The sequence below is a fragment of the Monopterus albus genome, unplaced genomic scaffold, assembly GCF_001952655.1.
Source record: "Monopterus albus unplaced genomic scaffold, M_albus_1.0 scaffold39.1, whole genome shotgun sequence".
Taxonomy (NCBI): Eukaryota; Metazoa; Chordata; class Actinopteri; order Synbranchiformes; family Synbranchidae; genus Monopterus; species Monopterus albus.
The window spans coordinates 405,228-416,011 of record NW_018127919.1 but is presented as its reverse complement, the minus strand read 5'-3'; the positions used below and the strand labels follow the sequence as shown (position 1 = coordinate 416,011).

The 10,784-nt window shown below is 38.8% G+C and overlaps 2 protein-coding genes across 2 annotated transcripts; one reads left to right on the top strand and one right to left on the bottom strand.

Annotated features, from left to right (window-relative positions):
* Positions 1-271: 271 nt before the first annotated feature.
* On the top strand, positions 272-1,812 carry LOC109959455 (SH3 domain-containing kinase-binding protein 1). Its single transcript, XM_020598859.1, has 4 exons — positions 272-367; positions 461-672; positions 821-884; positions 996-1,812. Exons 1-4 carry the CDS (start codon positions 272-274, stop codon positions 1,032-1,034), a joined length of 411 nt encoding a protein of 136 aa, XP_020454515.1. The 3' UTR covers positions 1,035-1,812.
* Positions 1,813-1,975: 163 nt separating this feature from the next.
* lipia (lipase, member Ia) lies at positions 1,976-9,574 on the bottom strand. The gene is made up of 11 exons (XM_020598990.1): positions 9,479-9,574; positions 8,878-8,936; positions 7,062-7,432; positions 6,867-6,975; positions 5,829-5,930; positions 5,566-5,655; positions 5,314-5,481; positions 5,053-5,142; positions 2,610-2,718; positions 2,344-2,517; positions 1,976-2,211 (listed from the first exon to the last, which is right to left on the bottom strand). The coding sequence occupies exons 2-11, from the start codon at positions 8,933-8,935 to the stop codon at positions 2,127-2,129; spliced, it is 1,356 nt and encodes a 451-aa protein (XP_020454646.1). The 5' UTR covers position 8,936; positions 9,479-9,574; the 3' UTR covers positions 1,976-2,126.
* Between the last annotated feature and the right edge of the window lie 1,210 nt (positions 9,575-10,784).

Here is a 10,784-nt window from a genome sequence, read left to right as displayed (position 1 = left end):
GAATGTTAACACTGTTATATTCTTTTTTTAGTATAATATGTGTGTGGGTAGAAGCGAATCATTTATTGCTTGCAAACCAATGATGGTAAGATGTCATGGGGTAGGACTGGATAAGTCTGATTTCTTCCTACTCCATTCAAGCATGTACTAGGTATAAGCAAATTGATATTGGATTAGCATTTGTTGAATATGTGTAAAATTATGTGTGTTGACATATCAACTGTCTTTACATGCTTGAAAGAATAAATCAATCAAATCAAATAAAAAAAAAATGGAGGAAAGAAAAGAGGACCAGACTGAAGAGCTGGATTCTTTAACACTTCAAGAAAACTCTCAGGAAACAAATCAAGATGATGCTCCCCTGCCTGTAGGTGTCAAAGAAAAACTAAGGCCCATATACACGTTGATACACAGATCTTTGTTTTGTTGTCAGCTAGTAACACTGGGTTATTCTTGACAGACAGCAGCACCCAGTACTGTGCCCACACAGTCCTTCTCCTCTCTGTTACCAAAGGCTCTCTCTGCTGTACTGTGTCCATCGCCCCCGGGCCTCAGCTCCAACCCACAGCCGAGCACAAATCTAGCAAAATACACGTCACCAAACCTCGAACAACTGCAGACAGAGCTGAGAGACCTGAGGGAGAAGTTTGAACAGATGAAGAATCAGCACAAGTACGGCTTTGTTCCTGTAATCTCTGGTCAGATTAGTTTATGGGCGCAGCCTCAGCCTGGCTGGCGGGTGACACCCCTGCATCACTACCTCAGTTACAGTTTCCATCTGTTTCTTGCTGCACTAATTTGACAATATTTTGTGCTCCAGCAAAGAAATTAAACTCCTGATGAATGAGCTAGATGAGGAGAAAAGGATTCGCTTGACTTTACAGGTATGACAATAGATGCTGTAAACTATTCTTCACTTGTTTTAAACTGGGATAATGCACTTAATGTCTAGAAAGTGCACTCATGGTTTGATTGTTTGCATTATTTGGTTTCAGATGGAGATTCAGCGTATGAAGAAGCACATGTCTAAATGAGTGGAGTAGAGAACTTCATTTTCAGGCAAAAATATTTTTAAGGTCCTGTTGTGGACTTGTCTGACAAATGAATGTTTTAAACAGTCATTCTTTCTTCTTTTTGATAAAAACATTAGGAGAGAAGTTTTATGAAGAAACATTTCTTTTAGGTGATCATTTCTTGGACTGCTACATGGGCTTACAGTACATAAAAGTGCAAAGATAAGGCATAGTGGAGGCAGACGAGGTGATAACCTGCAAAACACACTGCCCCTTGAGCCAGCATCACGCCGAGGCGTATCTGTTGACTTTCCTCTGGGTTATGGCATCTTTAGCATCCCACGGTGGGGTAATCAGTCAGTTTTCCTTTATCCAGTCATGTAGAAAACGTGATGGTGAAACAGCCAGAGAGGAGGATGGGAAGTGAGAGCCAGCAGTTAGTCTTCAGAGATGAGAGCTGAGCTATCATTTGTCATAAATACTGTGATGCTGAGGCAAAAACACAAAGTATATTATAGATGCATATAATTTTCAAAAATATGATAGTTTGCTTTTTGTGTATTAAAAAAAAATAGACAACCAAGTTGTCAGTTAATTTATTGGTTGCTGATGTGTGGGAACTTGTGAATTTATTAAAAATGCTGGAGCGGAACATTGTGGAGCTGATTTGAAAAAAAAAAAAAAATAGACTGAGTATAAAGAATGACTTCATATACACAAATAAATATAAAGTAAAGCTACTACTAGTGTAGTAAAATAAAAATATTACTGAGATAACTTCATCTTAAGTTGAGATACATTTTCACAAGCATAAAAATCTTTCCCATTATCTAATGTTCACCATGAATGAAATGTAAATAGTAAAATGGGTTTTAAAAGGATTACATTTTCATAAAGATTTTTCTCTTAAAAATATATATACATCATATACAGTAGTATATCACATTAATTTTCACAGATGATCATTGTGCCAGTAAATATTTGGCTCGCAGGTTAGTGCTTATTGATATGCTATTTATGCATTTTCCTGTAAAATCCTGGAGGTACTGATTAATCACCAGACGTTCTTCCAGTATGAGCAATGAAATTTATATGATGAGGTCTGATTTTGTCTCAGAAGTTAGATTCTTCACAGGGGATGGGCCTGAAGGTGACCTCTTTGCCCTCCTCAAGAACGATATCGTATCGACAGAGAGGCCTGTAAAGGGTAAAGCCAGTATTAATGTTAATCTAGAGCCTGGAAAGTAAGGGATTACTTAGCTAGTGAATATGGCTGAAATTAATGGATCAAATAGGTCAAATTTATTAAGGATCAGTATGCATTGCTCACCTTTTCTTGTGTTCCAGATGTGTGAGACGGATTCGGAGGATGCGGAGCTTATATTTTGGCTTGAATACATTCCCAGTGGAGAATTTGAGAGACATCTTTTCCACCGACTGAATGTCTTTGTCAAATTGGGCAAACAGCTTGGTCCCTGTGTACTTCTTGAACTTTGATGCTTTACTAATAAAAAAAAAGCAACTTTACTGACAGGAAAGCAGTGACAGAGAGACAAGAAAAAGTGGAATATTGTATAAAATGGAGAGAAGACTTACTGGTCAATGGTTGCCACTGCTTCTGTACCGTTATAGTAAAGTTTAACAGTGATGTATCCCCACCGTTCCTTCATGTTCCATATCACCATGTCTAATATGTAGTTTGTGGCTAAGAGAAGACATAAATATATCCACCATTTTGAAATAAATCATACTTTCTTTTAGAACAGATAACTCTCATGAAAATGGCATTTACTAAAGAACCTACAATTTTGGAGTTTTTCAGCTCAAATCAGCCTTATAGATGAAATACTGTCTATGAAGTTGTAATTCATTTTCAGTTATTTTACGCTCTGCATTATAGGATCTATAGGAGGCTGCCATTTTTACTCAGTCCATCCTTGAACTCATCCAGAACGTGCAGCTTTACAAATAAAGATCCACAGTCAAAGACAAATCCACAGTCAGTGAATCCACAGTTTATCCAGATATACTACTGTAGTGCATATGTAGCAACTGTAGTCATCTGAAAACTTCACTGAAGTGTTTATTTGTGCACCTGAATATACACCAAACTGTAACCTGAAGACAGAAAGTCAAGGTAACTTTACTATATCATATTGTTTAGCTGCTAAAAATGGGATTAAGCAATAACCACTCAAATTGATTTTGATAATTTCTTTCCTCTGTGTCAGGTTTGCCCGGCTGCACCTTCCTCTCTTGCTTTTCTCACTTTAGTTTTGCTTCCTCACCCTGATTACACTATCCAGCACACCTGCCCCATTTCCCCTGTATCACCAGCTGCACCTTATTAGTCTCCTCCCTATATATACCCTACTCGCCATTCACTCCCTTGCCTCACTCTCAGAGTGCAGGTTTACTTGTGGTTCCTAGAGTCCACAGAAGCAGAATGGGAGGCAGAGCCTTTAGCTATCAAGCTCCTCTCCTATGGAACCAACTCCCAGTCTCAGTTCGGGAGGCGGACAACCTCTCTACCTTTAAAAATAGGTTTCTTCCTTTAAAATGAGTTTTTCATCCCCTCTGTCGTCAAGTGCTTGTTCAAGGGGGATTTGCTTTTTCCTCTATAACATTAATAATAGTAGGGTCTAGACCTTACTTTATAAAGTGTCCTGAGATGACGTTTTTGTGATTTGGCGCTATACAAATAAAATTTAATTGAATAGCAGTCACCGGCCACATCGACCTGATCAGTGTTTGATTGTTGTGTCTTGTTGCTTTTCTTCTTTTGTCTCTCCTCTATCCACTCACCCCAACCGGTCGAGGCAGAAGGCCGCCCACCAAGAGCCGGGGTCTGTCGGAGGTTTCTTCCGTTAACGGGAGTTTTTCCTCCCCACTGTCGCCAAGTGCTTGCTCAAGGGGGATTTGTTGGGTTTTCCCTATGTAATAATATTGATAACAGTAAGGTCTAGACCTTACTTTGTAAAGTGTCCTGAGATGACTTTTGTTGTGATTTGGCGCTATACAAATAAAATTTGATTTGATTTGATTTGCCAGTTCAATCCATTTTCTCAGGCCTCTTTGCTTGTTGTTTTCTTTCTAGTCCTACAGTTTTACCTTCGCTTAGTCTAGTCATTTTGCCTCTTTGAATCTTTTTTACCCTCTGTCTCCTCGTCTCCATATTACTTTCAGTACATTCTTTTTGTGACTATGGACCTCTCCTCTGGACCCTGGAACTACTCAGCCCTACCAGTCTCCACCATACAGGTTGATGCACAGTCTCCATTAACTGTCATTACATGCTCCTGTCTCCTCAGCCATCATCACCTCAACCACGATCAGTTCAGGAGTGACCCCAGCGTCCGCAGCCTGACTTATAACCATCCATCTCACCATCGACTGTTTCCCACTGCCACAGATCAACACCCGGTGACTCTTTATCATACTGCAACTGTCTGTTTTATTCACTGAAATTCGCACTGTAAATAAATCCCACACTACTTAGACCTAGGTGGCTGACTTCGGTGACACTACTTGCACCGAAGTCAGCCACCTAGGTCTATCTTTTCTTTGCTCGTTCATACCCATGTCCGAGCAACCATAACACTCTGAACTGCTGGCAAGTTGTAGTTAGAGTTCAAAGGGAAGAATTGTTGGAAATGACACCAGCGGTACATGCACAGTGACTCTAATAGACAAAGGCAAGAGTCGACATTCTGTATGATATAATTGCTCTACTGACAGGACACGGTCTTAGGATGCTTTAAGAACATACAGTATTTATGATTAGTTGTTGAGGTTGTTTTAGCACATAAAACTATTAGTGTGCTGTGTATTGGATCTTGTTTGACTTGTTCCGAGTCATTACTCGTTTTAGGGGTGAGACACACGTTTCACATTTCTTGCGTCATTTAAAAAAAAAAAAAAATCGGTTTCTTCATACATTCTGTGGAAAAGCATGGGCCCCTAGTTGGCAGGCCAAGCTTCTAAATAAACACAACATGACCAAGGGGTTCTGCTTTCTGTCCAGTTTTTTGTTACTTACTGCAGAATGGAGACTTTTCATTTGTTGTGAAGTAGGTTGTTGTCTGGCCCAGCCTCAGCAGGACATCTTTCCACTGTATGACATCATAGCCTGGATTTGGGTAAAACAGCTGCATCAGCTTGACAACAACATGTAACCTCTGTAAAACAGAGGACTCCTTACACATGACAATGAATGTTGATTTTTATAACTGTCAATCAGCTTAATTTTGAAGATAAATCTTTAACAATGTGTTTAATGTATAATAAACAGAGTACAAACCAAAGACAGGACATCCAGCAGCACCAAACTGGTCACAGTTCAAGCAGTTACCATCCAAAAAGTTTGTGTAGGATGAGCAGGGGAAGGCCGTGCTTGCACATGTCCCATTCAAAGACTCGATGAAGAGCAACGCTGATCTCTGGTGGTCGCATTTAAAATAGGCTCCCCCTGTACAAAGGTAAGGCAGAAAGTGGACTATCATCATATTGTTCAAATCCTTTCAACACAAGTCCAGAATTTTACAGCGCTTACCAGCAAAGATGGTCTTCGGGCAGCCAGGTTGGTCTGCTCCTCCGTTTGCATAAAAATCAATGTGACCCAGAGGTTCTCTGTAGCCCAGAGCTGCAAACACACAGCAGGCATGTAGAAATAAATAATTTGACATGTATAAATCATCTGTATGCTTTTGTATAGAAAAACTCTGTATATAACAAATGTAACCAAATTATAAATGACTAAAATATACAATAACTATAAATATATCATATATAATACATTGTTTGAGCTTAACTCACCATCCATATCTGTGTGGAGGACATCCACAAACTGGGCATCTTCCTTGTCCAGTCGGTCCTGTGGAGCAGTCCCAGTAAACTGAGGCCCTGCAGGATCCAGAGCTGCAAACACGACATCAGTAGACTTCAGCAGAGCCTTAAATTTAATCTCAAACTCTGAAGTGACTGATGGGAGCTGGAAATAGCACGCTTGGTCTAACTGAAAACTTCACTGTATTGTAAAAAAAAATAAGGTTTTTAAATTCACTAGGTAAAATAAAAAGATAATAAAAAATAAAAGAGATTTAGACCTTTCTGTGCTTTTTTACCTTTACAAATAATCACCGTTGCTCTGCGCTGTATCTTTATTGTCGAACATGTTTGACTTATCTGAGAAACACGTGTTGCTCTTTTCTGGAAATCTTTTATTATTTTTCTCTCACAGAAGTATTTTGACTCCATCATGTCTGGTTTCTGTTTTATATGACTAAACTCTTAACTGTTACAAAAGATGACCTGACCTGTTCTGATTTTCTTTGCTGCACTTTGCTTGTGCTGCAGGCACCTTAGACGCTTTCCATGGGGATTTCAGATAGAATCATTGAAACCTGTGATTTCTTCATGCTGACTCTTGGCCAATCAGCCAAAACTAACATATTTGATTGGGGCTTGAGCTTTAAATGAGGTTCACATCTTTATACTGTTGTATGAATTGAAACAAGGACGAAATCCAAATAAAATCAAAGCTGGCACCGGGAGACGTCTCGGTTGACGTTTCTGTGTAGTATGGGGCTAGCCCAACCGAGGTGATATAATGTATAGGCCTGTTGGGTTCAGGGTCTTTCATCTTACATCTGCCTGCGAGCAGTTTGGAGGTGCAAGATACTTGAGCGTGTAATGTTAATTTTACCTGTGATCCTTTGAATAAATCAGCACTGTTTTGAAGTTACTTGGACTGTCTCGTCTCTCAGAGTCAGTATGGTAAAAAGTACAGGGTACAACAGTTCCACTTTTAATAATTCTGGATCAGATCAGTCTGAATTTATGTGCCACTCTTACCTGTAATCCTTCCAATTGACCCATTCAGGTTTGCTCCTACAAACCCTGATATATGAGCTCCTAGACTGATTCCAATCATGTGAATGGAGCTTAGAGAGACCCCATGTTCCTAAAAAGATGAGTCATTAAGCTTGTTATAGCCAACATGTCTATGTAGACACAGCAGTGGTTGTCACAGAGTGTCAGATATCATACCTGCATCATTCCAATGAAAGCAGTGAGGTTGGCTGCTACCATCCTTGTGTTCTCCACAGACTTAAAGTAGTTTAAATTAGCAGCACCGTGGTTCCAGTCCACTTCTATGACATTAATGTCCGTCCTGGCCAGTAGCTGCTCCGTCATTTTGGACATCCACACTGGTGGGGATCCCGTGGGCCGGTACCCATGAATGATGAAGGTGGTAGGTCTCGACAAGTTGAACTGGGGATGGCCAGACAGGTTGGAGTGGGACACAAGGGTACCACAGGTGGCTTTATCCCTGGTGTACAGCAACAACCTAATTTTCGTGCTGGTGCCCATGAACGCATGACCGAAATTCAGATCTGTGAATTTGTGACAATCCTGAGCTGGAAGAGATAGCAAAAAAAAGAAGCGGTGGGGGGTGGGGTGGGGGGGTAATACAATTAGGAATAAATAAGACAAAACCATTTTCATCTTATAAGCATTGCTCAAAGTTGCTCAGCCTTTAAATATATAATGACTTGTCATTCAAAGTTTCTGCCATTATCCATGACATCATGTCCACATGACTCAGTGTCAGAGTTTTCAATGCAGTTCAGTGAAACTTTTTAAACACGCCCACTCAAAAGACTTGTCATGAACAAGTTCAACCTGGAAGACAGACAGTTGTAACAGTCCTGTCATGGTTCACCCAGAATAAACACGCAAAATGCAAACAATTCACACCCATGCCTGTAACAAACTGTACATGCATCATGTCTGCAGCTGTAGTGCTGATGTGACAGTGAACAAATTCTGACTATAAAAAATGTCTATATACCAACTCAACCAAAAACCGTGACAGTCGAGGAGGACTGTGGGGTGTGTTGGGTCATTCAGTAACATTTCACATTCTGAACTTCAGCAATGCCAAACTACACAATGGTTGAGCCAAGAACAAGTTCAACCTGGAAGACTTTAACCCTTGTGTTCTGTTAAGGATCATAAAAACAGACCCCCACTTCTACTAACAGTTTGTTAAACAAATTAAATGGGTTTACAAATGATAATGATTTTAAATGAACTGGTAGTGATATCTAGATTTATAATTATCTTACGATCATTCTGACATTGTGTGAACATGCTATCACAGGCAGAATTTTCATCCACTCTTAAATTTGTATCATATTTGATACATGAAGTTTCTGAGCAAAAAAAATTGCCAAAAACGCCCCATGTATCAAATGTGATACAAAAGAAATAGAAATAATCTAAATAATATGGCACCTCTATTCCTATATGCCTGGACTGTCTGTCTATGCATATATGGCAAATAAAAATCATGAATCTTGAATTTTGAATCATGAATTATATTTTGGATTTTGTTAAAAGGTTTAATAAACATCTCAGTTCCAAAAAATTAGAATGTTCTGGCTATTTTTTGATATGCTGGGCTTTACAGGGTTAAAAAACAACAACAACAGCAAACAAATGACCATGGTCTATATTTTTTTTAGGAAAAGCCATCAGCTGTTCTCCGTAACTGTTACATAATAGGTGTGGAATCACTGTTTACGTACAGTAAATCAAGAGGGGCATGGCTGCATACTGTCTATCAGCTGAGAGCCAATACTGAAGTTGGTTTTTGTAAACCACAGTGAAGGTCATTTGGTCAAACATGTTTGTTTTCCCATGAAATTTCAGTTCTTCAAATGCTGCTTGACCATTTCCCAGAAAAATGACAAAAGCTGCTGTATGGGCGTATGTGTGGGTGTGTTTGCATACATACTTGTGTAAGGCTAAGATGTAAGTTTTACATTTTGAGTGTTAAGTGATATGTTTGGGGCCTTACCTTTGCATATTTGCAGAGTTATCAGCAGGAGCGGTGTCAGACATCGCCACAGCAACATGCTTTACACCAGCAATTGCAAATATCAACAAAAAGAGTTATCAGAGTTAGATGGTTACATATGAGTCAGTATTCACAGCGACAGTATTCACAGCAACTCACATGTACACAAACACACCAGTCGCAGCAACATTTCAAGGAGAACATTATTCTAACCCTATAGTTGTTTGACACTATATTTTCCCCACAGACTTTAGTTGTATGCTCTCAACCTTCACTGGACTGAAGCATAGGGGGTAGTTAGTTATCCATTTACCTTCCTGTGTAATGAAACTGCGGTCATGACTGAAGAAAATCTCACTTACATTCAAGTGAAAATCAGTTACTTTTTCCTAGGTCTCCCCATTGTTATTAATCTGAATCAGTGACACTGTGATCTAAGTGAAATCTGCAGAAATCCCTGTCTCTGTGTGTGGAGACCCTGCTCATTTTTCTGCTTCAGTAGTCGCCTTATTTTTACTGAGTGCTGTCCCCAAATCCACTCTACCTGGATCTGACAACAGCGAGAGAGTATAACATGTCTTCATTGTTATCAGAGTCTTACCTTTGCTGTAAGATATTATTTCCTGTCCTGGGGTGTCAGAGATCCAGAATACTACTGTTTACACTCTGTTTGTAACTCCACATATCTGGGCAGTAGTCAGAGATCAGGAAGTAAGAGAGAAAGAGTTAAGCAGAAGACCCACCCTGCTTGCCCTCTCACTGGATAACCACACCCCTTGCTGTTTTGTTCACAGGTGAAAAATTCCTGTGAAGTCGTAACTGGTTCCTATTTTCAAACCGGTTATGTGACAGTTTCTTGTTCCCCTGGTCAACATAATCTGAAACAAATCTGTGCTTGCTGATACTTATCCATCTTATGTGGAAGAGATAAGGGGAAATGAACCATGTTTTAGACATTGCCAAAAATATTTCGCCCACAGGTGAAAATGCAGTCAAGTTCAGCTCAGTGTGGACTGAATTTGTAGCTTGCTAGCTACCATCTTTGATCAGATTAAATAGACTTGACTGATGAAACTATTCAGGGGATCCTCAAAGACAATAAGCTTAATTCTCAGAGTGCCCGTCTACAAAATGTCATGGAAATCCATTCATCCAATATTTTTGATATATTTCTTCCTGAACTGCGGTGTTAAAATGAGTGACAAAAGCCTTTTAAACTGTTAGTGTGGCTAAAATCTTCAATAACATTTCTAATATAATGTGCTTAGTATATTCACTATGATTTTGTGTTATTGTTTTATGCAGTACACGTAGATGAATCTTTCACAACTTCAGTTTGTTCTATATTTAATTTGATTTAATTTATTCTTATAAAGACAGTTGATATGTCAACACATAATTTTAAACATATCCAACAAGTGCTAATCCAATATCAATGTGCTTATACCTATCTCTACATAAATAATTCTCTTCTACACCACACAAGTAATATACTAAAAAAATAAGAGTGTTAACATTCTTACATAATTACATTCTTAAATAATTATCTTTTACACCACACAAGTAATATACTAAAGAATTATTACAAAGTGTTAACATTCATACACCACACCCACAATGTTCCATCTAATTAATCATTAAGCCTGTTCTTGCATATATCTTGATTGACACATACCTTTATATTTATGTTTAAACTCATCAATTCTATTACTATTTTTTATGTCCACACTTAAATTATTCCATAGTTTTACCCCACTTATAGAAATACAGAATCTTTTTTTGGTTGTACGTATAGCATGAATTTTTAAATTTAACTGACCCCTTAAATTGTATCCCCCTTCCCTTTCATTAAATAGTTTTTGAATTCCACCAGGTAATAAATTGCTCCTGGCTTTATACATAAACAC